This window comes from Marmota monax, unplaced genomic scaffold (assembly GCF_021218885.2).
Source record: "Marmota monax isolate L192 unplaced genomic scaffold, Marmota_monax_Labrador192_F-V1.1 WCK01_AAM20220418_F8-fsc00019, whole genome shotgun sequence".
In the NCBI taxonomy this organism is placed as follows: Eukaryota; Metazoa; Chordata; class Mammalia; order Rodentia; family Sciuridae; genus Marmota; species Marmota monax.
The window spans coordinates 6,042,691-6,055,703 of NW_026695242.1; the positions used below are offsets into that span (position 1 = coordinate 6,042,691).

At 35.0% G+C, this 13,013-nt stretch overlaps 1 protein-coding gene across 2 annotated transcripts in view; it reads left to right on the forward strand.

The window, feature by feature from the left end:
• P4ha1 (prolyl 4-hydroxylase subunit alpha 1) overlaps positions 1–13,013 on the forward strand; it is a 65,807-nt gene that overhangs the window by 14,317 nt on the left and 38,477 nt on the right. For both annotated transcript variants that reach the window (XM_046419814.2, XM_046419813.2), the window contains exons 3-5: positions 1,673–1,769; positions 3,290–3,441; positions 6,989–7,126. In XM_046419814.2, coding sequence (XP_046275770.1) covers positions 1,673–1,769; positions 3,290–3,441; positions 6,989–7,126 — 387 coding nt within the window. The remainder of the gene's footprint in view (positions 1–1,672; positions 1,770–3,289; positions 3,442–6,988; positions 7,127–13,013) is intronic.

Genomic DNA, 13,013 nt, shown 5'->3' on the forward strand with positions numbered 1-13,013 from the left:
CTCCACCCTCCCCCCTCCCCACCTCTCCCCTCCCCTCCCCTTCTCTCTCTCTACCCCCTCCACTGTATAACCCTGAGGGTCTCCTTCCATTACCATGCAATTTCCCTTCTCCCTTTCCCTCCCACCTCTCATCCCTGTTAAATGTTAATCTTCTTCTCCTGCTCTTCGTCCCTACTCTGATCTTAGTTACTCTCCTTATATCAAAGAAGACATTTGGCATTTGTTTTTTAGGGATTGGCTAGCTTCACTTAGCATAATCTGCTCTAATGCCATCCATTTCCCTGTAAATTCTATGATTTTGTCATTTTTTAATGCAGAGTAATACTCCATTGTGTATAAATGCCACATTTTTTTTATCCATTTGTCTATTGAAGGGCATCTAGGTTGGTTCCACAATCTTGCTATTGTGAACTGTGCTGCTATGAACATCGATGTAGCAGTGTCCCTGTAGCATGCTCTTTTTAGGTCTTTAGGGAATAGACCAAGAAGGGGAATAGCTGGGTCAAATGGTGGCTCCATTCCCAGCTTTCCAAGAAATCTCCATACTGCTTTCCAAATTGGCTGCACCAATCTGCAGTCCCACCAGCAATGTACAAGTGTACCCTTTTCCCCACATCCTCGCCAGCACTTGTTAAAATTTTCCATTTTTAAGTGTTTTTAAATTAGTAGAAATGTATACAGTGCAGTTCCATGATAAATATTCTGATTAGAAGCTTATGAAAATTTAGAAAAGCATGCCAAAGAAAATTACTGATTTTTTTATCTAGCAAATAATTTAATGCATATAGTCTTTTGATGCATAGACAAACAAATATCCTACATATTGTTTTCTGATCTTTTTCCATTAAAAATCTACTGTGAATACATTATTTTTCTGCATCATAATTTTTATAGATCTTATATAAAAGTATTATAAAAATAGCATATTGGTTAAAGTGGGGGGAAAAAAGTATAGTACACAGACTGTAGTACATCTCCCCATGTCCCCTTGCTCCCAGAATAATTCCTTAGAGTTTGAAATGTATCCTTTTATATTTTCATGTATATACTTTTAATTGCCTTAAATAAGGTGTTTGCCTTCATTCTGTTGACTTTTTGACCCTTATAGAATTGTAAGCTAAAATACAAATATTTATAATATTTGATTTCATCATATAAAATGATGAGTAATCTCAATCCCTTATAAATAACTAAAAATAGAATATTTGCAACCTTTTTAGTGTAGTTTCTGTTTAATTCTAGTCTTGAAAACAAAAGGTGAGGAAGGAAGTGATAAAAAGCAAACATTGATCCTTGGAAAGTAGTGTTGTTTTGTAACAATTTTGTCAATGAAAAGACAATGTGCCAACACAGACAAGGCTTGTAAAATTAAGTAGATTGAAAATTAAAATTGGAACACATGATTAGAATAAAGTTTGGGGCTTTATTTTGATTTATCTCCTTAATTTCTTTCTTTCTTTTCTTTTTTATCTTGCTGGGGATGGAACCCAGAGCCTCTCTCATATACTAGGCAAGTGCTATAAAAAGGGAAAAAATGATCCTCTCTAACCTATCTCATTTATGCCAGTTAAATCTTCCCATAGAATGAAGCATTCTTAATCATTCTAAGCTTGTTCTAAAATATTGTGTAGATGGATATGAGCAAAATCTTCTTCTCCTCTTTCCTTTATAGGTCAGATGACTGATTTGATCCATACTGAGAAAGATCTGGTGACTTCTCTGAAAGATTATATTAAGGCCGAAGAGGACAAATTAGAACAAATAAAAAAGTAAGTAGTATGTTTTACTTATTAAGATTGACTCCAAACTGGGTGTGCTGGCGCACACTTATAATCCCAGTGGCTTGGAAGGCTAAGGCAAGAGGATCCAAGGTTCAAAGCCAGCCTCAGAAACTTAGCAAGGCTCTGTCTCAGAATAAAAAAGGATATGGGATGTGGCTCAGTGGTTCAATCCCTGGTACAAAACAAACAAACCTCCACCTGTATGTTTTCTTTTTTTAAGCTAAAACTTTGAGTAGAAATAAAAACCATCTTTGAGTTTTAGAAAACAAGTTAAAATGGCTAAAGCAAGAGTATAGTGAACAAGGGCTAAAGCCTGGGTCCGGGTTTATGTGGAAGAACATGGATTGAGATGAGGATATGATGGGTAATGAGGAATTGACTGACCATTTTTCAAAATGGTGCCAAATATTTTCAAAATATCATCTATCCTATTATTGCCCCAACCCCTAATGAAGCCACCTGGATAAAGTTCTCTTTATCCTTCATTCCTTCATTTTTGAGCCAATAGTGGTAAGTATAGTTAATATTATTTAATTGATGTAGTTTTTCTCAAATGCTAATTATCTTTAATTGACTCAGATTATAGTTAATCCTGACCTGAGAATTCCTGTTCTTTGTTCAATGAGTAGCTAAGTATTAAGGCTTTTGTTTAGTTTCTAGATATTGAATGTAAAACTCTGGCATTAGTTAAGCCAAGTTCAGTGGCTTACTTTCATAAACCCAGCTACTCCTGAGGCTGAGGTAGGACAGGAGGATTGCTTGGACCCAAGAGTTCTGGGTCAGCCTGGTCAACGTGGCAAGATGCCATCCCCACTCCACCCACCCACACAAAAAATTTTAGTGTAAGTTGATTTAAATGAACATGTTGCTGAATTTGGTTGAGCTTATCTGTACTTTGTAATCGTCAGTTATTTGGCCTTAAGGACCTATGGGAAAATGAATTTTTTTTTTTTTTTCACTTGTACTAGAAGTATCAAATCTCGGCTTTTACTAAGGTAGGTTCTGTTTACTATTTGGAAAAAAACAGAACTAAACCATGAGGGCTGGGGTTGTGGCTCAGTGGTAGAGCACTTGCCTAGCATGTGAGGGCACTGGGTTCAATCCTCAGTGCTACAAATAAATAAATAAACAAACATACAATATCGACAACAAAAAACTAAACCAAAAATCTTTTATAGTTATATTTTGATTCTGCCAAGTTGGATTTACCAATAAGAACATTTTACTTTTTAAAGAACCTTTATAATTTTACTTTAAAAACAAGTTTTTTGTTAATATTTTTAGTTGTAGATGGACTCAGTACTTTTATTTTATTTATATGTGGCGCTGAGGATCTAACCCAGTTCCTCACATTGGCTAGGCAAGCACTATACCCCTGAGCTACAACCCCAGCCCAAAAAGAAGTTAATAGTTTTAAGCCTCTAGTCTCTATTTTCAAGTGCTACTAAATTGTGTTTTTCCTTATTTGACTGTGTGTATACTCCATTTTTATGTCTTAACATCTGTAGATGGGCAGAGAAGTTAGATCAGCTAACTAGCACGGCAACAAAAGATCCAGAAGGATTTGTTGGGCATCCTGTAAATGCATTCAAGTTAATGAAACGACTCAACACTGAGTGGAGTGAGTTGGAGAATCTGATCCTTAAAGATATGTCAGATGGTAAGTCTGAGGAATCTAATGAGGGAAAAAAAAAAAAGGGTAAGGCAATACTTTCACCACCTATAGAAATGCCAAAATTTGTGATAAATTCAGTTCCTAGAACATCAATGTTGTAAATGAAGTGAATTATTGCCCAACTCCATTTGGTTAGATCAGAGCTAATTTAGTCAAGATCCTGAATACTTTGATTTAAAAAATAGTAATTTATGCTACTAGTGACTAACACTGGTGATTTTGTTATGAAATCTACAGAAGTGAATAGATTATTTGGCAAATAGCATTTGGCATTTCTGAGGGTAATCGTTTGTATTTAGGATTACTTTCAGACTTTAAAGATGTCTATATAAATTTTTATTTTCAATTCTTAAAATATCAGGAGTGGTATCGTAAAGAGAGTGTTAGTATGTTCTACCTATTATTCTGAGTTTAGGATTACTCTATTACTCAATATAGGCAATAAATTTAAAAACTGAGACTACAAACACCAATAATGAATAAGTCTTCCTAGTTGAAACAGTAAAATTGTAGTTGAAATTGTTCAGGTGTTTTAGATATTTTAGTAACAGAAAACTTAGTCTAGAATTGCAGGAGGTAAAGGGATTATGCCTAGTATACAGTTAGGGGCTCATATATTTGTTGAATGTAATAAGGTGGCCAAAAGAGGGAGCAAGAATGCTGAGCCAGCTGTAGAGATAAAATATTCTAAGCTGGGCATGGTGGCACATACCTGTAATACCAGCAGCTTGGAGGTGGAGGCAGGAGGAGTGTGTGAGTTCAAAGCCAGCTAAGCAACTCAGTGAGACTCTGTCTCTAAATAAATTACAAAATAGGGCTGGGGATATGGCTCACTGATTAAGTGCCCTTGAGTTCAATTCCCGGTACCCAGAAAAAAAGAAAAAAAAATTTCTAAGAGAGCTGGTCTCAAATAAAAATACTCCCAAGATAGCCAGGAATGGTGATGCACACCTGTAATCCTAGCATTTGGGAGACTGAGGCAGGAGAACCACAGGTTTGAGACCTGTTTAGGTAACTTAGAAAGACCTCATCTCAAAACAAAAAAACAAAAACAACACCCCCCCCCAAAAAAAAACCCAAACAAACAAAAAACCACCCAAAACACTAGGGATATAGCTCAGTGGTAGGATGCTACTGGGTCCCATCCCCAGTACCACCAAAAAAAACAAACCAAAAAATCCTCCAGGAGTACTTACCAGTGTTTTAGGCAATGAAGTAAACTATATTATTCCTTTCTTAGGCACAGCTTTACATTCTGCAGTTTTAGTTACTCATAGTTTAAGAATACTAGATGGAAAATTCCAGAAATAAACAGTTTTAAATTTTGTGCCTTTCTTAGTAGTGTGATTAAATCTCATGCTGTCATATCCTGTTCCATCTGGGATAGGAATCATAGCTTTGTCCAGTGTATCCATGCTATATATGCTACCCAACCTTAGTCACTTAGTAATTCTCTTGGTTACCAGTTCATTGTCACAGTATCATAGTGCTTTGTGTTCAGATAACCCTTATTTTACTTAATGATGACCTCAAAGTGCAAGAGTAGTGATGACAGTTTGGATGTGCCAAAGAGAAGACATAAAGTATTTTCTTTAAGTGAAAGTTATTTCTTTTAAGTGAAAGTTATTGACTTGATAGGAAAAAAATCATGTACTGAAGTTGAAAAAATTGCACACAAAATTACTAGGATCTATAGTAAAAATGAATTTTCCATGAAATTGTGAAGAAAAAGAAACATGGTTGTTTTATAGTTGCATCTCAAACTACAAAAGTGTGATATCATAAGTACTTGTTAAGATAGAAAAAGCATTAAATTTGTGTATATATGCATAGGAAAAACATAGTTTACATAGGTTTTGTATTATACATGATTTCAGGCAATATTCAGTCTTAGAATGTCTCTTTATGTTTAGGGGACTACTGTATTATGCATAGGACCAGAAATCTTGAAAAGTAATTGCAAGTACTTATGAATACTTCACTATGAGGGGAAATGTCTGTGATTATTTTCTTTGCTATATATATAACACCATGAGAACATTAAAAAAAATTTTTTTTTTTAGTTGTAGATGGGCACTATCTTTATTTCACTTATTTTTATGTGGTGCTGAGGATCAAACGCAGTCCCTCACTGCATGTGAGGCAAGCACTTTACCTCTGAGTCACAACCCCAGCCCCATGAGAACATTTTGAAAGAAATAACACCCACCTATCTCTCTCCACCCCCCTCATTCTATGCATAACATGTTTACACAAACATAAACACACATATCATTCATTCTAAAGTAATGACCTGCAGTATACAAGGCTGGAAAAGAAAATAATGACCTGTAGACTTTGGTGTTTTAATCTGTGGTAGTTATCCCATAATGTGCTACACACACACACAAAACATTGTGATCTTCTGTAAGACTTGTGAAATTTGTCTGTAAAATTCCATGTGGAAATTGTTACTGAGGGATAGTTTCAAACTTTATATGAACTTTAGCCTTCTTCCAGCTAGTTGATATTTGCATATTTCCATTAACATAAAAATGCCTGATCTTTTGCTGACCAAAATACAAATAGTTGATTATAAGTTTTTTTTAAATATTTATTTTTTAGTTTTAGGTGGACACAATATCTTTATTTTTATATGGTGCTGAGAATCGAACCCAATGTCTCATGCAGGCTAAGCGAGCGCGCTACCACTTGAACTACATCCCCAGCCCCTGATTAAAAGTTAATAAGAGAGAAATCTCATACCTATTTTTTATTTACAATGATGACATTTACATTATAAAAATTTTAAACTCATTGTTTTTGGTTTTGGTTTCTCAAAGAGTATTTAGCATCCATCCTTCTTAGGAGTTATATCATTATCAGTAATTGATTTGTATTTAGTTTGATTTTTGCTATATTATTTATAAATCATCTTTAAATTAAGGTTTTATATATCAAATCTTGATTGATTATCACTGTATTTGATAATTTAACATTTCTAAATATATTTCAGTATACTAGCTTAACTGTTAATCTTAAATCTATAATTTTCTGTCCTCCAAAGAATCCCACTAAAATTTATGTTTACATGCTATATAACATGTGGTACATGGAAGAAAACAGAGCACAGATTTTTTAATAGCACAGATTTTACGTACCATCTGTTATCTGAAAGTTTTAATTTATTGCCAAGGTATATCCTTTGCAAATTCATAAATATTTCATTTCTGAAGCTTAATGGAGGCACTTTTTGTTTTCCAGGCTGGCTGGTATTGTATTGTTGTTTTCTTGCAATTATGTGTTAGTTGATCTTTATCTACTCATATAATTTGTGCAGTTACCTCAAATAATTTAACCTTAGAAGACATTGGGAAGGTCGAACAAATTAGGGATATGTCAAATCTCATTCAGTGTATTTAACGTTTTCTTGATGAACACGTGAAACATTCATAGAATGGTAGAAAATGATAAAATTTAAAAATCCTTGTAAAGACTCTTAGAAGTCTGTGAGGTTGTACATATTTTTTAATCTCTTTTTTCCTATTTCAAGGCTTTATCTCTAACCTAACCATTCAGAGACAATACTTTCCTAATGATGAAGATCAGGTTGGGGCAGCCAAAGCTCTATTGCGTCTCCAGGACACTTACAATCTGGATACAGATACCATTTCAAAGGGAAATCTTCCAGGTAAGGTCATTCTTCCAGTCAATGTAATGTCTATCACCTGGTTGCTCTATTCAGTCCACTAGGATAATGTTAATTTAAAAAGACTTGTATTTTAAGATTTTAAACTTTAGTTTGTTTCATAACCTTTGAGAACAAAAGAACTGTCCCTTTCTCTAGGACTTAATAGTGGTGGATGTTCTTCTAGCTTGTTACTGGGAAAGCTTGTATTTATGGGAACTAACTTAAGTAGGCAATTTTAGTGTTTAGAAAAAGAAACAATCATATTTCTAGGTTAGAACATCTCTTACTAGAATGTTTTGTAAAACTGTAAGGGAATTGATAATCAAAGTTTATAGGCTTAATAATTAAGAGCCAAAATGTGTTGAGTATACACAGATGTTATGGAACATCCTGTTTTCTAACCTTTTTGGCAAAGCTCTCCTTTTTTAAAGTTACGTCTTATTTCATGATAATTTACTTTACTCACTTTTTCTTTCAGACAGAGGCTTACTATGATTACTTTTTCCTGTCACTGTCATCTGAAAAAAATAAATATGTTGCCTCTGTTCATACTGAAATTGGTTTTCTCAGGAAGGAAAAAACAATGGGATGAGTCGTTTGTCAAGATGCTTTGTACCCAAGTCATTGGCACACTCCTGTAATCCCAGTGCCTCAGGAGGCTGAGGCAGGAGGATCATGAGTTCAGAGCCAGCCTCAGCAACAGGCACTAAGCAACTCAGTGAGACCCTGTTTCTAAATAAAATACAAAATAGTCTGGGGATGTGGCTTAGTGGTTGAGCGTCGCTGAGTTCAATCCCCAGTACCAAAAAAAAAAAAAAAAAGTTATTTCTCTCGCTTCATTTGGGATAAAAGTATCAAGTGGTAAAGCTAAACATGGTATAATATTAAATAAAATTTGTTAAACTGGAATATAATTCCATTAACTCAAATTCCCCAAAATGTACAAAATTGCAAATTTATTTGTTTCTGCTAATACTATATATTGTAACACTTTCAATAAGATTATAACTTTATTTTTAAAAATCGACTTCTGAAGGACTAGGGATGTAGCTCAGTGATAGAGTGCTTGACTAGCATATACAAGATCCTGGGTTTGATCCCCAGCACTGCCCCCCCCAAAAAAGTTCTGGTTTAAAATGCCACATTTAATAGACATTGATTATTTAATATGTACCAGCTACTATGTTAGGAACTAAGCATACATAATGAACAAGAGAGAATTCTACCTTTGCCTTTCAGGGTGCTTATATTTTCAAGATATACTACAGTGAATACATATACTACAGTAAATGCATACCATGGCAGCACATAACTGGAAACCTAATTCTGGACTTGATAAGGAGGGTTAAGGAAGACTTCCTGGAGAAGACAACATTTTAAAAATTGAAATCTAACTGGGTGTGGGGTGCACGCCTCTAATCCCAGTGGCTTGGGATGTTGAGGCAGGAGGATTATGAGTTCAAAGCCAGACTCAGCAACTTAGCAAGGCCCTTTTCTAAATAAAATATAAAAAGGCTGGGGATAAATACCCCTGGGTTCAATTCATGGTGCCCCCTCTCCTCCACCAAAAAAAAGATCTAATGGACAAAGCATTAGCCATGAAAATGGAAGAGGAAGGCAGAAGTGGTCATACCGAGGAAAAGTGTTCCATTCTGAGGGAACATACACAAAGGCTGAAAAGTCGAGCATGTCATATTCAGATAACTAACAAATTTGTATGGTTTAACAACATGAGTTTAAGTCATGAGTGCATGAGGTGATTGTATTGTAACAATAAATTAGGATCTTTTTGTTGGTTTTTTTGTACTGGGGATTGAACCCAGGGACTCCTTTACTACAGAGCTATTTCCAACCTTTTTTATTTTTATTTTTATTTTGAGAGAGTCTCAAAATATTCAGTCTGATACTTATATTAATAAGTCATCAATGCCTCTTCCTTTGAACCAAAGGAATTTACAATTAATTTTTTATAGGCCTGATTCCAACTATTACCCTTTGTATGAAAGTTTTTTTTTTTAAATTTTTTTTCAGTTGTTGATAGACCTTTATTTTATTTATTTATATGCAGTGCTGAGAAGTGAACCCAGTGCCTCACACATGCCAGGCAAGTGCACTACTGCTGAGCCCCAGCCCCAAGATTTTTTTTTTTAAGATGGACACAATCGAACCCAGTGCCTGAGGATCGAACCCAGTGCCTTATGTGTGAGGCAGACATTTTACCGCTGAGCTATAACCCCAGCCCCTATATGAAAGCATTTTAAGGTCTGTTTTTGGCTGTATAACTTTGCTCATTTCGTTTTTTCTCATTGTCGAGCCTATTTCTACCCCCATATTTACTACTTTGCAATGTCTTCTACTTCCAAAGCTGCACATCATTTATTTTCTTCTTTTAAGAATCTGATTCCTAGTTTCCTTTAATAATGGTAACTAGATCAAAAATAAGACCAGCAGAGGTACTTCACTAAAGCCTATGCTCTTAATTATGTTTGTTCAAGTAACATAGCCAAAGTGTTAGGTCACATAAAAAATATTACTGATGCTACCTGCATGTATTGATGGTGTACTGTTCTCATACATGTTTTGCATATCCCTGAAACACTTATAATTGCTATACTATGCATCACCAGTTCTCAGAAATAAAAAATCATAGGGAAGCCAAAATTTAATATACTTGTTTTAGTTTTTGGAATTATGTCATGTTAAACTGCCGAGTTAGTTTCTTAGTGTCTGCTGTGGTTTGAATGTGTTCCCTCCAAAATTCAGGTGTTGAAACTTAATGGCTGTTAGTCGATTTTCCATCACTGTGACAAAATACCTGAGAAAACCAATTTAAAGGCAAAAAGATATATTTTGGTTCATGGTTTCAGTCCATGGTTGCTTGGCCTGTTGCTTTTAGACCTGTGGCAAGGCAGTACATCATGGCAGAAGTATGTAGTGCAGAAAAGCTGCCTACGTAGTAGCTGAGAAGCAGAGGGAAGGAAGGGAAAGGAAGGGGCTGAGGACAAAATATATCCTTCAAAGACACTCCCCCAGTGACCTACTTCCTCCAACTCTGCCCCATCTCCTAAAGTTTCTACCACTTCCCAATAGTCTGTTAACCTATAAATCCATTGATGAGGTTAGAGCTCTTAGGAGGCAATCATCTGTTAAATGCCTCACCTCTGAACACTGCTACTTTGGGGACAAGCTTTAAAAACATGAGCTTTTGTGGGACATTTTAAATCCAAACCATAGCAATTGCCAATGAAATGGGGCCTTTAGGAATTAGTCCATGAGGGCTTCTCCCTTACGAACAGGATTAAGACCTTTATAAAAGAAGCTGCAGTATTCAGCTCTATTTTCCTTTCGCCTTCTGCCACGTGAGAGACAGCATTCTTCCCCTCAGGAGGATGTAGCAACAAGGTGCCATCTTAAAGTGGAGAACAGCCCTCACCAGACAACCAAACCTGCTGGCACCTTGACCTTGGACTTCCCAACCTCCAGAATTATGAGAAAATAAATTTCTGTTCTTTATAAATTACCCAGTCACCAGTATTTTGCTACAGCAACACAGATGGCCAAAGATAGAGTATTCCAGAGTGGAGGGTGGTAAGGTAAAGAATTAGTTAAGGGGAAAAACATCAAAACATGGAACTTCATCTTCATTTTGGGAGTACACTAATAATCAGTTATTAAGTGTAAGTGATTAGCTTGGCTTTCTCCTTTTTTATTATTTACAAATCTTTTATTATAGAAAATATCAAACATCACTTGTGTGCACATGTAAGTGCACACTCTTGCTCTTTCTCACACACACGCCCCCCACAATAAAGATGGTAACATAATGAGCCCCGTGTATCCATCATAGAGCTCCAAAGTTTCTTTTTTTATTTTTTGGTAGTTGTGTATGGACAGAAAGCTTTTATTTTATTTGTTTATTTTTATATGGATCGAACCCAGGGTCTCACACATGCTGGGCAAGCTTTCTGCCATTGAGCTACAGCCCCAGCCCCCCAAAGGTTCTTAATATTTTGGTATTTTATCTGTTTCCTTCACTCCTCCTTTTTGTTGTTTTTTCTGGAATATTTTAAAAACAAATCCTAGACTTGTTATTTTATTCACAAATAATTCAGTATGCATATTTTAACTGTTCAGATTTTTTAAAAAAACTTACATAACTACTTAGCTATTATCCTGCATAACAAAATGGATACTATTCCCTTAATAATTTAATACCTAGTCAATATTCAATTTCTGCGATGATCTCAAAGATATCTTTTTATAGTTGGAGTTTTGGGTTAAATTTCTCTTTTCTTTTTCTAATTCTTCATGCTATTGATAAGTATGGAAAATATGGACATATGTTCTATGGAATGTCCCACATCCTGGAATTGGCTGATTTCTTCTTTGGTGGTGTTTAAACTTCTTTTTCTAACTCTCCTTTCCTATAAACTGGTTAGAGCTTGAGGCTCGGTTACATTCAGTTTAGGTTTATTTCACTAACTCCATAAGTGGCGCTGTGAACTTTCTATTGAATTATCTGAATGGACACCTAATGTCTCCTGCACTTTTTGTGATGCTGATTGATGAGTAGCTTCAGGTACTGAGAGCCTGATCCTTCCATATAATGTTTTTCTGAGTTTTATCTCATGGTTTTTGGAGCTTTGATGATCATTGCCTAGAGCCACTATTCATTCAGGGTTACAAAATGGTGATTTTCCTCATTTCATCTACTTTGATTAGCTGGAATTCTGTAATAACAAGAACATTCCTCTTTATCAGTTTTTAGCATAATTAGCTGATATCCTAATAACTTTTGTTAGTGACCAGTGATCTTTATCTAAAATATCATGAACTCATTTTTATATGTAGTATTTTTAAATTTCAGTCTGTTTTATTCATTGAATCAGATTACCTTCTTTTGCCAATGTGAATTTCTTCAGATTAGCTTGTCATCTCATTTTGTCTTTTTGAAATGATCATATTCTTTGATAGCTAGGAAACTTTCTTACTTTTGGGCATAGTTTTTTCCAAGTTTATCTTATAAATTCTATTCCAAAGCTGGAATCAGGCTTTTCAACAACCCTTGATTCCTTTTAACAGGGAATAGCACTTAAGGAACAGACTAGCTAGGTTCTAGGGGTGTTTATTTCTGTTTGTCATTTATTCCGGGTCTTTTTAATGAACAGAGATGGGACATATGTGGATTCATATTAGTTCTGATTCAAATTAAAGATTACAGGGCTTGTATCTCCTTTCTCTAGTGAAAATTTTGATTCCTAATGACATTAACTTAATCACTTCTTTGTATTACCTATAATATGCTCAAAATAATATCAGAGGATAATAATGCCTTTGCTGTTAATAACATTGACTACTCACTGCAGTATTTTTTGTACTACTTATTAATTTTGGTATTGGGATGAACTGGGGATGCTTAACCATTGAGTCATACCCTCAACCCTTTTTATTTTTGAGACACATTCTTCATAAGTTGCTGACTTAAACTTTGCAATCTTCCTGCCATAGCCTCCCAAGTCTCTGGGATTAGAGGCATGTACCACTACAGCTGTTTTTTTTTTTTTTAATATTTTTTAGTTGTCAGTGACCTTTATTTTATTATTGATATGCGGTGCTGAGAATTGAAGTGCTTCACACATGCTAGGCAAGCACTCTACCACTGAGCCACAACCCCAGTCCATGGCTTTTTTTTTTTTTAAATCCTTAGTATATATATCACACCAGTTGTGAAAAGTCAAAATATTACCTTGAAGACACCTAAAATAATTAATTGCTCTGTGTTGTCTGCCTTCAACATGTTTTACAGTTGGGTTCAATCAGTGTTTTATTCTTTATTTTTAAGGATTATTGACCTTTCCCTTTAATTATATAAAACTTTCATATTCTT